This window comes from Erithacus rubecula, assembly GCF_903797595.1.
Source record: "Erithacus rubecula genome assembly, chromosome: 6".
NCBI classification, from domain to species: Eukaryota; Metazoa; Chordata; class Aves; order Passeriformes; family Muscicapidae; genus Erithacus; species Erithacus rubecula.
The window spans coordinates 597017-611964 of record NC_136688.1 but is presented as its reverse complement, the minus strand read 5'-3'; the positions used below and the strand labels follow the sequence as shown (position 1 = coordinate 611964).

The following is a 14948-nucleotide window of genomic DNA, read 5'->3' as shown; positions in this document are numbered from 1 at the left end:
CAGGCGGAGGGGCAGGCGGCACACGGGGGCCCGGTGAAGCCGCTCCCGGCGCTGGGGGCGTGCCGGGTTATTTCAGCTCAGGCAGTCAGCGGGGCAGCCCCGGCGCGGTCGGGGGGGTGGGGGGAAAGATGGCGGCGTCCCTGTGGCTGAGCGGCGGCGGGCAGCGGCTGCTGCGGCTGCTGCGGGCCGGGCGCTCGGCGCTGGGCCCGGGGCTCTCCCTGCCCGCCCGGGCAGGCTGGAGGCACCTGCACGGCACCCGGGAGCTGCTGGGTGAGTGGCGGGCGGGTGCCCTGCTGTAGGTATGTCTGCGGCGACCTGCGGCGGAGACAGGGTTGACCCTGGCTGGGTGTCCGGCACTCACCCAAGCTCCTCCGCAACTGGGCAGGAGAGACAAAATATAGCAGAAGGTTCATGTTTTGAGAGAAGGACAGGGAGAGACCACTGGTCATGGGCAGAGTAGACTCGATTTGGAGATACCGAGTCTGATGCCAATCAGAATCAGAGCAGGATAATGCGAAGGTGGGAAGAAACCAAACCAAACCAAACCAAGGCAAAGCACTTTTGCTTCACCGTGCTGTGCCTCCTCCCTGGCAGCCGCGCAGGGAGCCGGGGCTGGGGTCGCGGTGTTCGTGTCCCGGGCAATCCCACCGCATCCCTGGCCTCTCATTCTCCTGCTGGTGTTTCAGGTAGCTGGAGAACGTGTGTGATCTATCGTTTATGTAGTTCTATTTGGTTTTTTTAATGGAAAACTGAGTTTTTTAATTGCACGTCTAGCATCCTTCCCTACATAGAAGGCAAGGTGTGAGTTTATGACAACACCCTCTCAAGATGTGTATTTCAGGAGTATCAGGCACATCATTTACCCTTCCACGTTATCCTCTGTCTCTAAGAGATGGGGGAGTATGAGAATCTTTTCCTTTGTGAAACCTGCTGTCTGTGATACAGGGAAGTCTGTCCCTTTCTTGAAATAAATGTTACTTGTTTCCAAATTTTATTAGAAAAAGCTTGCTTCTTTCTGCATATGATAGTATGCAAATATAATATAATGCAGGATAAGCCACTCCTACATTTATTTTATTATTTAACTCCTTAAATAACTCTTGTCTACAGTCCTCCCAGACAATCTATTGTGTTTTATTTTGAGCTGGAGTTAAATTTCTAAATTTGGATATGCAAATGACTAAAATCTTTTAATTCCTTACAGTAAGCTTTAAAGTGTTAGGGTGGATAGATCACACCTTTATCTCATTCAGGCTTTCCTCATTTAACCCTTCTAGTGTACTTACAGCTTTTCAAGGTGGTGTGAATTTTGGTGACACCATTTTTCTTAACTTTGTTGTCTCTAAAGTTAAAGATGAGAAGTCATAACTTCTCTGGTAACATACAGCTCGTTTGAACATAAGACTCACTCTTGGTTCCTAGCTTGACAATATAAATATTAAACTTTATTTTTAACTTTACTTTTATTTCTCTGCTTTTCTGTTTCTGAAAAAGCCGCTATTTGAAGTATTGGTTCATGTGTGTCTAGATTTTCATATCACATGAATTTTTTTCTTCTTTCTATGCTTGTGGTGCTGATAGAGGAAAAGTTGTTTTGCATAATTAAAACAATTAATTCAGAATTCCTAGTTTGTTGGTCACAGAGAAAGAGGAAAGAGAGAAAATAGAATAGAATGGCCTCTTTGTTAGAGATGTGTCAATTTTTCTTTGTTTTTAATGTTTCATAATCTTATCATTGGTGTTAAGTTGCAGCACACTTTTCAATTCTCTACAGAGTGTGTGTAGGAGGTTATGAAATATCTCTCTGATGGGACAGGTTAAATATGCATTGAATGCATTCATGGTGGGGGAAAGCAGCAGAAATGTTGTTTAAAACGTGTCACCAAGAATAAATTCTCTTGGATACACAGAGAACTGTTTTTAAAATAGCAGTTTCTTGTTCATGTGAAGTTTGGGTTCTTTTGGAATCCTCCTCCTATGTTCAGATAATTAATGTGTAACAACACAGTTGCTGTTGATAGATGTAAAAATTAGTGGGTGCTGACTGGAAGTTCAGAAGTTCTGCTTGTATAATGTTTTCTACTTGCTGTTATTGAAAAATAATTTTTCATTTTGCTGTGTATTAGTCCTAGATCAGAGGTTGCAAGAAACTTTTTAAAGAAAGTGCATGGAGGTAATTCAGATGGAATTGTGAGTGTTGCAAGGAACATTATCTGGATACATTTGTAAACATGACAGTCATGAGTAATATTAAACTGAAACTACCATGGAAAGACTGAGATAAAAAAAAAATTGTGGTTGCTCATTCAGTCTTCTGGGAACATCAACCATGCAATTGAGCTAATTTCCACAAAAATCAAGTGTTTTGGGTGCCATGATCCTGATTGTGTTGCTATCTTGGGGGCTTTAGGGAATAACTAACTCACTTTCTGCTCTTGGTGCATTTTAAAATGTCAGGATCGTTGATGGCTGCTTAGGTCATTAGGGGTTTGCTACAATGTTTCCATTTCACATTTAAAAAGAATTATAGAGTGGTTTGGATTGGAGGGACTTTTAAAGATCATCTAGTCCACCCCTCCCTGCAATGAGTTGGGATATCTTCAAGCAGACCCGGTTGCTCAGAACCCCATCCAGCCTGACCTTGAGTGGTCCCAGTGATGGGGTGTCCACCACCACTCTGGGCAGCCTGTTCCTGTGTTTCACCTCTGTCATTGTAAAAATCTTCCTTACACCCAGTCTAAATCCTCTCTTTCAATTCAAGCCGTTACCCCTTGTTCCACTGCTCTTGGCACAATTAAGAAGTCTGTCCCCATCTCTCCTAAAAGCCTCCTTTAGTAACTATTGAAGGACTGCAATAAGCTCTCCCTGGAACACTCTCTTCTCCAGGCTGAGCAACTCCAACTCTCTTGATGTTTCTTCATCCAAGAGGTGCTCCCTCCCTCATCATTTTTGTGGCTGTCCTCTGGACCCCCTCTAACACATCCATGTCTTTGCTGTGCTGAGGGTTCAGGAGCTGGATGCATTTCTCCAGGTGGGATCTCACCAGAGAGGCAGAATCACCATCCTTGACCTGCTGGCCACAGTGATTTTTGTGTGCCCCAGGCTATGTTTGCCTTCTGGGCTGTGAGCCTCAGCCTGCCACATGACAGCTTTTCATCTGCCAGTACCTCTGAGAGACTTGTCACCAATGGCCATGGGGACATTCAGATGATGGCTGCTACCCTCTGGATCCAACCCATGAAACAGTCTACCCATCAAATCCTTATCTCATCAGTTTACAGAAAACAGTGTTGTGAATCCAGAGGGGTGACATCCATAGCCCTTCTGTGTTTACTGGTGCAGTCATTCTATCATATAGAGAAACTAGGTTGGTCAGGCAGGACTTGCCCTTGGTGAAGCTGTTTTGGCTGTCCTGGATGTTCTCCCTGTTCTCCTTGTGCCTTAGCACAGGTTCTGGGGAAAAAAGACAGCAAGGAAGAAAACTAGAAGAATTTTGAGCTGAAAAGCATGTAAGGAAAAACTGAAAAAAAGTTAATTTCTATTTTTTTTTTTTTTTTAGCTGTTTCTGACTACTCCCAAGCAATGCAGCAACTGGGAGAAATGTGATGTTTCCTATTGAATGATAACAATCCTTAATGCTGGGTGTTAGACAAAAGGGAATATGGAGAAATGATCCTTGCCATTGTATACAATGTACCTTCTATGTATCTATTTTTGTTCTGTAACTGAACACAAATTCAGATATAATAGTTCAAGAAAGAACCTCAAAAATCGGGTACTGGAAAGCTGCTTTTACAAAATTTATCTAAAAAATGCCTTTTTTTTTAGGCCTCATAACTATATTTAAAAGTACAGAAAGGTAGTATCTCTCACATTGATATCAGAATGCTCCTTTGGTATAGAGGATCAGATGACAAGAGCTGTGATTTGTCTGTGCTGTGTCCTGAGCTCTGCCCTCAGAAGAATCCCACTAACATGGCACAGAGTTGCTGTTACACAGTGCTGCTTCTGCATATGGGTTTACTGAGCCAAGATGAAATCACTGAAACTTGAAATCAAGCAATTTCTGTAAAGTTGATATAGTTTTCTAGCAAAAAGGATAAATAAACATTTAAAAAGTTTATCTGTGGAAGAGGTAGATTCATCATTGTGGAATACTAGGATCACAAAGGCTTTATTAAAAAGATACACTTGAATGTGGAAAAAATTCCACAGCCTGAGTAAAGGAAGAAAAGGATGACAGGAGATAGCAGGATGTAGTGCTTTGGTAGATTTTGAGATGATGAACAAATCTTCATGTCTAGGAATTCAAAGTTTGTGAATTTCCACTTCTCTTGTAATTGAAATTGTGCATTTTTTTTCCTTTGAGTTCTTTGGTGGGTATGCTTGTATGTAAACTTTAAAAAAAAAAAAAGAGCATCACAGTGAATCATTTGTTCAGTTATCTTTCAGATTCATGCACTTTTAGTTTCATTTATGTTATGCAGTTATCTGAGAAAAAAGTTGTACTGGAAAAGTACTCAGTTGAGATAACCACATGCTTGTTTTGCAGGTACCCCTGGTATTAAAGTTCTTATGCCTGCACTTTCTCCAACAATGGAAGAAGGAAACATTGTGAAATGGTTAAAAAAGGAAGGTAAGGTAGCATTTTCTGTGGTCACATTTTCTGTAGTTTTTCAGCTATGTAAATCTATTCTGTACAAAGAAGATAGTTCTTCCTGTTTATAAAGCAGTATTTTGAAGCAAAGTGTTTGGTGTATGGATGCTGTCATTGGGAATTATATCTGCTTTGAAATCGTTCATTCTTGAACTGTTATTTTGCTTAATTGTCTTCCAAAAGGCTGCAGTGGTCATATTTTTGAAAACATTTCCATTAGGGTGTTCCAGGGTGTGACTCTGTCCTGTTTTAAATCCCCTGTGTTGTCAGGCTGCTGTGTAGCTGAGAGCCATTTGGGGAAGGTCTCTCATTTATTATTCTGCTATGTTATGGAATACCATGAAGGATATGGTATTTTGAATATCTTTTAAAAGATCTTAATTATAGTCTGCACTTAAAACTGAGAAAAAATAATAAATTACTTTCCTAACCCTAGTACCAAATAGGGAAATTTTTCCCTAAAAGAATCCAGACTGAAAACCAACCAATCAAAAAAAAAAAAAAAAATCCTGAACTCTGTAATCTGGCAACTATTTGCTTCTATTAAAATATTTTGGAGCAACTGTCAAAAAGTCTGTCAAGTTTTGTCTTCATGTAGGTTGTATGTAAATGAAAAATGATCTATAGAAGAGTCAGCAGTTCCTGTTCTGTCAGGAGATGTTTATCCTATTTACTCCTACTCTGTCCCTTCTTCAATCTAATATTAAACCTGAATTTGAATTTTGACTATAGTTTTGGATTCCAGGTAACTGTTGATATAGGATACATTGCAGGGTTTTGGATAGCAGTAGGAATTTTTTTCACAGCATGTTTTAGATTTGCTGAAGAGATGAATACATCTGGAGAAAAGAAAATATCTTAAAGCTTATTATCTTTGACAGACACAGTTTGCATAGCTGAACGTGTTTTGACTATTGTGCCTAGATAAGCCTTTTCCTTTGGCTTATCCTTTCAAGTGTTGGTACAGCTTCCATTATTGTGAGAACTTTGCTTTCCTACATTTTGAGAGGTGGCTGGAAGACAGCTTCTTGCTCCAGTAGTGGATTTGACCTTTTGCTTACAAAACTTTCAGTAAGAATTTCTGCAAAATTTATTGGAACAATTCAGAAGTTCATGTCTTTTTAAAAAAAAATTGTGTTCTTGAAATTTGAAGCTCCAGTTAATAAAGTCCAGGATGATGTAGAGAGGAAAGAATGATCCAAAGTCCTTTTTGTATTTGTTGTCAATAATTGTAAAACATTAAATGTCAACAGTAACCTGTTTTACAGTAATTATGGCATTCAAAATTGCAAGAGAAAGCAAAAAGAGCATGGTTGGAGTTGAGTAGATTCCAGTTTGCTCCCCACCATGAATGAATCCACTTTACTCATAAGTGTTGGAATGTAAAAGCTATACAGTGGTTTGTGGGTTTTTTTTGTCTTTCCACTAGCCTTCCACCCTAACACAAAAGAAAAGAAAGCTTCGCATATATTTTAATAAAATTAAAATAAAATCTTAATTGACAATTAGACTTTTGAATTAAAACTATTTTAGTATTTTTATTGCTCTGTTATCTATTTAGAAAGGAGACCAAACCCAAATATAGTATTTTGTCTTATTGGCTATGTCTATGACCATAATTTGTTCTTGTCAATACTTTTGTTTCCTCTTAGAGTCTGGACAATAAATGTGAAGACAATAATTTTAAAAAGATAACTTTTTAAGCAAATAGTGAAGTGATTTAATGCTTGCATGCCTCTCTGTAAGGGATTCTCTTAACTACTTAATTCTCTAGAGTGTTTGCCATGTAGAAGTAGTGTTACTGCCTGAGTATTGACAGTCTAATTGTCCAAGAAAATAAGTATTTTAAGCAGTTGACAGAAGCAAGCTGCTTGCATATGAAATGTTTTTCCCACTGTATAACCAGAAGGGGTCAGTATAATACTACTTTGTTAATCTTTGTGTTCTTTGTGTAAGTATCAAGTGTTTTCATTTTACAGTTTCACAGAATGGACAGATAATTTCCCTACCACAGAAGGGAAAGAGCTGAATTTAATTGATAGCTTTACTTTTCCTTCTCATTGTTAATGCAGTTTCATGTTGATTCCTGTGGGTAATAAAGTCATTTTCACAGAGATAAAACTATGTTTCTAAAAACTTCTATTTATTATGTATGAATTTAATGTTGATGAAAGATGGTAGACTGACAGCCCAGGAGACCAAAATCCTCTTGTTAATGTGGGCAGAGAACAGAAGATACAACAGTGCTGGCAGCATCCACATGCAGTGTAACTCTGACACCTTTTGAGACATCAGCTCCAGGGGCTTCAGTGTCTGTGTTCAGTCAACTCTGATTTTATTTGCAGCTTTAAGAAATGCAGTTTGTATCTTGTGATTTGGATGCTTGTCTCTCAGTAGTTGAACAGAGCACTAAGGGTATTGGATGCCAATTGGATCTCCTGGAAGAAGACTCTGTTTAAGTAGAAATCCTAACCATTCATCTTAGCTATGGGAATTTAGTCATTAAAATCAAACTAAAAACAAATAAAGAAACAAAATACCAACAAACAAACCTGAACCTCATGCAAAAATTTTCAAGGGCATTATATATAATCTTCGAGACTTCTGGTTCAGGCAACTTCTGTTGCCAGTATTGCTCTCACAGTTTAAAGTGTAGGAGGAAACATGCTTTGCAAAAGTGTTTTTTCCAATCCTAATTATTGGGAAAGCTGATTTGTAGTTGACATCAAACTGGGCATCAATTAGGAGCTATCACAAATATTGCAATCTCTAATGAAAGTAACTATTGTCCTTCTATTGCACTTGGGTACTGAAACACTCACAAGACTTCAATGCTGCAGTGAAGTGAATTCTTATGAAGTCTTATACTGCATTTATTTAATTGCCTTTCAAATTTGTGGTAGCTTTATAGCTGCACCAGTGAAAGTAAAACATAAAAAGGTGGTTTATCCCAGTCTGTGAAGACTTCCTCTTGCCCTCCCTGTGCTAGACAACACTTAGTTTCCTGTGGACAGCCTCAGGTGCCCAAGTTGAGATGTGATGTGACAAACACATGGATGAAGGCATTTGCCTTGGGTGGCCTACCCTGCTGGAAGTTCTGCTGCTGGTCTCTGAGCACTTCACTCTGAGATTCCTTTATAATGGTGCACAGTGCAGATTAGGATACAGAGTTAGCCTCCTTTCTGCAAATTACAGAATTTGCCCAACAATTTGATTTTTCAACAGCTGGGAAGTACTTGCCTAATGATCTGATATATGGCCTACTTGAATTAATGATCCAGTGAAATTAAAATACTCATATAGACCCTGGAGTTTTTACTTCCTCTTGTAAACTGTTCATGCTCTAGTTACTGCAAAGGGGAATGTGGCTATTAGATTATTACATTAAAAAGATGAAGTATATTTCTCTACCAATTTCTGTAATAGGAATGTTGATGACTTATAAAACTATGTAGGTGACTGAGCATTTGATGTTTTCATTCAATCTAAATGAGATACAACATCTCATTTTCCTTTTCTAATTCCTGTAGTCCTGAAACAGGAAATTATTATTTTTATAGTGTTGTCCCTTGCCTAAATGTAGGTGATAACCTGCACTAGGTTTTAATTCTGCCCCTTAAGCACAATAGAAGGATATCAGTAGTTAAGCTAAATGCTTAGACAGCTAATGCTGTTGCAACTTTTCTGGTATTGGGGGAATATTAAAATTTTACTTCATATAAAATTGTAGGCATGTTTTAGGCTTTTACGTGTTCTCTCTATAAGGGATAAAAGCTGTATTTTGTTGGAAGCCAAAACATTCAGCTGCCTTACAGTTTTTAATGTAATGTCAGTTTTAGTGTTGGCCATCTAGTTAGTATTGATTTGTTGAAATAATCCAGACACATAGTATCTTTATCATCTGCTAGCAGATACAGATATTCTTCAAAAGCTGAGCAAGAGTATGCTTCAGAATTAATCTTGGATTTGTGTAATGTAGCAAAAGCAATTTATAGCACTTGTGCATATTTTTATTTCACAAAGTATGAATGAATGAATGCTTAAAAAGACCTGTCTGAACTATATAGGAGATTAAGCAAGCTTGCAGCTGTGCTTTCCCAAAGATATTAAAATTCCTGAGGTTTTTATTTTAATTTCTTTAATAGTATGGACACCATTTACAGAACTGTGATACCATTGTCCTAAGTAGGTGTAGATAGCTTGCTCTGACTGGTGGCTGGCAGTGAGTATGAAAGGCTCAGTATTTTATTCATGGCAGTACTACTGAGTATGGGGTTCTGGAAATGTTTCATTGTGTTTGTACTTCCTCTAGCTATAAAATATATTAAAGAATGTAAAATTACTATATTATATGGTGAATATCTATCTTCCATGGCTAAACAAACCTGGAAGGAAATTTTAGGGTTAAGTGTTCTGAAGTTGTGTTTGTTTTGCAGGTGACACAGTGAATGTTGGAGATGCACTGTGTGAAATTGAAACAGACAAAGCAGTGGTTACCATGGAATCCAGTGATGAAGGCATATTGGCTAAAATACTGGTAGGAATCCATTTCTCACAAGGGTGTTATAACTTCAGACTGTTGTTTAGCATATTGCCTCAAAAACTAGTTTATATAACTAAATTTCTGTTCAGCATTCAGAAAATGCACTTGATTGCATTCCTGGGGAGAAATTATTGCTCTATTTTTGCCACGTGTGTACCAGAGTATTGATACATGGCACATGATTCTGTATATAGTTAATGGATTTTCACTTAACCTGATTGAATTAGGTTGTTTTGTATGTTTTACACCTGGTGAATTATGTCCATGAGTATTGTAGTATATGGAACCTCTTACTCTGATTTACAAGAAAACAACAATCAGTTGGAATATGGAATTTTGGGTGGTTGTTTGCCCAGGATGTGTTGTCTCTGTGCTAGATTATCTTGTGCTAGTCATTCAAGATGGAATGTTATACAAGATGGGCTGACCCAGAGAACAGTTATTTGAGTTAATAATTTCCTCTATCAAAATTAGATTGATTAAGCTTAATATAAAGAACAAAAACTGGGATGAGTCGGAAATTTTCTGAAGCAGTTTCAGCTGGTGGTGAATTGCAGCTGTTTCTTCTTTCCTTCCACAATAATTAAGCAACAGGGTGAATTGCAAGCATTTGGAATAAAATGAATAAAAATATGAATGATGTGTACTTCCAGTAAATATTGTAATTTGGTTAGAGAGGTCTCATTTGGGAGCATCTACCCATGAGGTGTGGATCACATAATCATACAAATTAGGGATACTGGTATTAATTGCAATCCAGCTACTTAGGAAACAGCAGAATGGGCACGGGTACAAACTGGTTCCTGGAGCCGTGAGAAAATTCTACCCTACACACAGTGAGCCACATGTTTCTGCTGCTATTACAAAAGCTTTTTGGATTGGTATATTAGACTGCCTTTCTCTGCTACAGCTGCATTTTCTTACATCAGCATGTATTTGTGCAGTTATCCTTTGCAAAAACAGAAAAGGGAGAGTAGTTTCCTGTGTGGCAGCATTTGAGAAGTGATGTTCTGTTTGGTATCTTCCTTTTTTGTATAAGCAAAGGCAACATCCTTTGCAAAAGTGAGTCTCAAGATAGATGAGGGGCTGGGGTAGGGAGGAGAGGGGCTGTAAGGTGGAGCTCATCTGTAAATAAACTCCATCAGGCCTTACAAAAACTGTCACTCTGTTCAATTTCTACAGGATATCTTTCATTTTAAGCACTAGTGCATATAGACAAGAATTTTTAAAATCTATTTCCTTCTTTTAATTGTGTTGCTAAATTTGTGTTCAGCTATGGAACAGCACATTTAATAGATTTCAGAGGATCTATTCTGCTATGCCAGGATGAAGTCTCAGATTGAATGTGTGTTTTAATCTGTGTTTAGTCTCCATGTGGTTTTTTGATTAATTGCTTTCACTGTTTTTAAATCTGTCTTCTTCGATTTTGAATGTTTCTGAAAGTCAGTTTGCTCCTAATAGCCTTGACAAAATCTTGTGCAATTTATTCTGCATTTGCAGAAACTGCTTTGTTAGATGATGTGAGGGGGAGATATGGATATTCTCTCTGTCAAAAGTATTAAAAAATTAATCCTAGAGAGATATTAAAAAAAAGAAATTTGTTAAGTTTTTTTAATAGTAAATCATGATAGCTACGAGTAACACTGGCATTTCAGAAGCTGTGGGTTTTATTTCCTATCTTGTTTCAAATACATTGCAAATTTGGAAATTTCTCTGTGTATTGCTCTTGTGGCACGTTTTTTGTTAGATCAAAGCCAGACTTTCCAGCAGCTGCATGATATGAGTGTCATGGAGCAGTGACATTCAGCCTTAGTTATATCCATATCATCCAGTAACAATCCAATGCTAAGAGCTAAACCTGAGGAGGAGATGCCAGGAGGTAGAAAATAACTATAATGTCTTTCAGAATAAGGGAAGAGAGGCAGCTTTATTGGAGTAACATGAATGGATCATTATGCAAACCCCAATTTTAATAGATTCTTTTAATCCTTGGAATCTAGAAATGGTGGGCCTAAGAATTAGAGTGCAGAATAGATGGGCTTTTAATCCAGTCTCCTAAAAAGCACACAAAAAACCTGATGTTTCAGAAACTAAAATAACAAGGCAGCAATAAGATCAGAAATGTTCAGATTTTTTTTTTTTTCTTTTTCCCTAGCTCAGGTGTGATCCTTGGCTGTCTTTCTGCAGTATCTGGTGGATATTTCAGTAGATGTGTCAGGTTTTGGATGGGGTGATAATTACTTACTGAAAAGATTGTCTTTCCAAGGACCACTCAGAAGTTTCACATGTGGTGTAGTTGATGGGAATTAAACAATGTTTTGTGTCTCTTAGCTAGCATCTGGCTGAATTTCACTCACTTCCTAAAAGAAATGAGACAAAAAATATGTGCCATTTGATGGCAGCTGCAATTCTGAACCATCTTGGCAGAGTTCAGTATGGAAAACTTGAGTCAAATGAGCACACTGCTTAATGCTTTGAGTTTTGCATTTAAAGATAGGAAGATCATTAGGTTTAATTAATTCACCTTCTGTAACCCTTTTCTTGACTGTATAACTAACCTATGTATGGTTTAGGAAGAGCAGGCTAGCAGTAAAATAGAAACTCATGCATATATATTTCTTTTCTACCTGAATAGGTCTTTTAATGATCACATTTGGTTCAGTGTAAAATGCAGTAAAAGATTAAATAACTGAATGAAATATTAGAAGGGTAATTTCAGAATGATGGTTATATATTAGAAGGGTAATTTCAGAATGATGATTATTCTTTCAGTACAGTTGCTTCTTAAATTAACACTGATTTTTTTTCCCTAAAATGCTTTACAGTTCAATTTGTTGATGTAATTAATTGTTGAGGAATAGACCTAGAGCAGGTACTAGGTGTGCAGCTTGAGTGGGAGCTGCAGGTTGTGCCTGGGTGGAAGATGTGTTGGGAGCCCCAGACAAGGAAGGGGCTGTGACCTGGTGCTGCCCTTTGCACAGCAGAGGGCACAGGGACCTGTGGCACCTGCCAGGTGAGCAGACACTGGGACACAGCAGGTGCCAAGGGCTCTGCAGGAGGACCCCAGACTATGGGCAGCACAGGCTGAGGGTAGGAAAGCACAGGGATTCCTTTGTTCAGGCTCCCTCTCCAGAGGCACCAGCTCAAGCTGCTTTTGTGTTACTGGGCTACAATTAAAATTGCTTTAGGGATCCAGGTGTCTGAGATTCTGCTGTGGGAAATCCAGGGACAGTCTGGTGAGGAAGCCCTGTCTGAATGTGGGGGCAAGGTGTGCAGGGGCCAGGTGAGGCTCATGGGGTCACTGGAGCCACTCACTGTAAATGGGCTTTGATCCCTGCTCACGTGGTGGGACTGTGGCTGACAGAGAGATTCTTGGACAGTCAGACAGGAAAGTTAACATTAGTATCTGTTACCATTTTCTCATTCATGACCTAATTGAGAATTGGTATGGAAACCACTTTGTATAAAAAATCCACTGCAGAATGAGCCAGCATAAGTTCTTTCCCTTTTTCTTCCTGTTCTTCCCATAAACAATTATCTTTAGTATATATTTGTTACTAAAAGCACTATGCTGCAGTGGCAAAAGCCCCAAGGAAATTCTATTTCTTTGCTCACTTTATCTCCAGTTCTTTTTCCCTGTCATAGGCACCTGTCCTTTGTTGGTTTGGCAGCAAAGCTAGGATTTTTTTTTACACTTCTTGGCTACATAGAACCACAGAACCATGGAATGTTTTGGGTTGTAAGGGCCCTTAAAGATTATTTTGTACCAGGGATGCCATTCTCTAGATCAGGTTGCACTTGGCCCCATCCAACCTGGCCCTGAATGCTTCCAGGAATAGGGCATCCACAGCCCTTACAGGCAATCTGTTCCAGTGCTTTACCACCTCTGAGTAAAGCATTTCTTTCTAGTCTAAACCTGCCCTCTTGGATGCTAAAACCCTTGCCCCTTGTTCTGCCTAAGAAGGCCCTCTCCCTCCCTTTTATAAGACCCTCTTGAGTACTGGAAGGTGGCTATAATGTCCCTTCAGAGCCTTCCCTTCTCCAGGCTGAGCAACCCCAGCTCTCTCAGCCTGTCTTTGTAGGAGAGGTGCTTCAGCCCTCTGGTCTCCTTTGTGGCCCTCCTCTGGACCAACTCTTGTTGAGACACTCCAGGTGGTCTCACAAACATGGAGTAGAGAGGCAGAATCATCTCCCTCACCCTGCTGTCCACACTCCTGCATTTGCCTTTCTGGGCTGCAGGTTCACACTGTTGGCTTGTATCCAGCCTCTCATCCCAGAACCCTAAAGTCCCTCTTAGTTCAGCTCTGTCTACATATGAGATTCTAGGGTTTGTTGAGCTTTATGCAGAGGTGTTTTTTTTTTTTTTTTAATTGTGAATAATGGAAATGTAGCAGTGACTCAAAAATCCAGTAGATGAAAAGTTAAACAAAACTGTAGCAATTTTTCTTATTCTATTCTAGTTCTGACCTGCAAAGGCTGTGTGTCTAAAAAGTTGCTTTGATTTCTGAGTTCTAACTTTAGGTGTATGGGATTTGGGGCATAATTTAATGTCCCTGTCCTTATAATAGCAATTATAATTAATTTCAGTCTTGAAATATCTTATTAATAGTAGCTATAAAATGGGATCTATCTTACTGATGAATTGTCATTAATATGCCTGAAACTTCAACATTACTGGTTTTAGTCATATTAGAGCAGACAGTGTAATATGTAACTTAATGTTCTTAATTTAGGTGGAAGAAGGAAGCAAAAATGTTCGCTTGGGCTCACTAATTGGTCTGCTGGTAGAGGAAGGACAGGACTGGAAGCAAGTTGAAATACCAGCTGATGCTGGTGCTCCATCTTCTGTGGCTCCACCAGCACCTGCACCTGCCCCAGCTCCTGCAGCTCCTTCAGTTTCAGCCCCTCCTAAACTGCAACATCAACCTGGGACAATGCAGTAAGTTTTTATGTTTGTTATGAAAGAGAACTCTTCATTAGATCAGCAGAACTAAACCAAGAAATATTTTTGTTCCTTTTTACCTAATTAGTAGGCTGTTAGTTTGAGAGTGTTTCAGTATGAGTGAGGTGATAAACCTTGCAGGCCTAGACTATTCCTTTGCTGAAAAGCCCAGTAAGTCAATTCAGACAACATAATGTTATTAGAATTAAATGTGCTTTTATTCTGTCCTGCAATTAAATTAAGAAGGATTCTAAGCTTAAAGTTGAGAAGAAATTGTGCTAATACAGGATGGACAATAGTACTTATGCATCAGATGCTGGGTGTACCTATAACTTGTTTTCTATTTATTTGAAGAGAAAAAATGAACAAAGAAGTGGCGCACAAAGTCCTTCCAAGCTCTTGCATTTTTGGTATTAGAAAAAAATTATTCTAATGTTTTCATAGCAGTGGAGTGTAAAAAGCTTAAAACAGTCGATTTATGTGCTCTTTGCTAGTTTGGTTTGGATCTGTTGGTATTCTAAGCATTGCAAACATTTTGGAGCAGTGGTCAGCTCCAGAATGTTATTCAGGTAACAATAATCCACAATCACTTTGTGTCCCAGGATATATAATTGGAGATATTACTCCTTATTTGTGCTTATTTTTTTTCCCCCCAAACCTCATTACCTTTTCTGTCTGGTCATTTAGGCTTTTGTCATGCAAGTGGAAGACAACTGAGGTCATTGCCCAGGTATTACCTGTGGTAGGAGGATGATCCACAAAAGGATCCTTGAAAGGATTATGTCTTTCATTTTAGTACCTAAGAA

General features: G+C 38.9%; 1 protein-coding gene across 2 annotated transcripts in view; it reads left to right on the top strand.

Annotated features, from left to right (window-relative positions):
- The first annotated feature begins 90 nt into the window (after positions 1-90).
- The window catches only part of PDHX (pyruvate dehydrogenase complex component X), a 33467-nt gene continuing 18609 nt past the window's right edge, over positions 91-14948 (top strand). The window contains exons 1-4 of one of the 2 annotated variants that reach the window (XM_079308381.1): positions 91-270; positions 4553-4636; positions 9094-9194; positions 13934-14139. In XM_079308381.1, coding sequence (XP_079164507.1) covers positions 129-270; positions 4553-4636; positions 9094-9194; positions 13934-14139 — 533 coding nt within the window. In that variant the 5' untranslated portion in view covers positions 91-128. Of the gene's footprint in view, positions 300-4552; positions 4637-9093; positions 9195-13933; positions 14140-14948 lie in introns of both variants that reach the window. The other variant, XM_079308382.1, reaches the window with a different exon arrangement.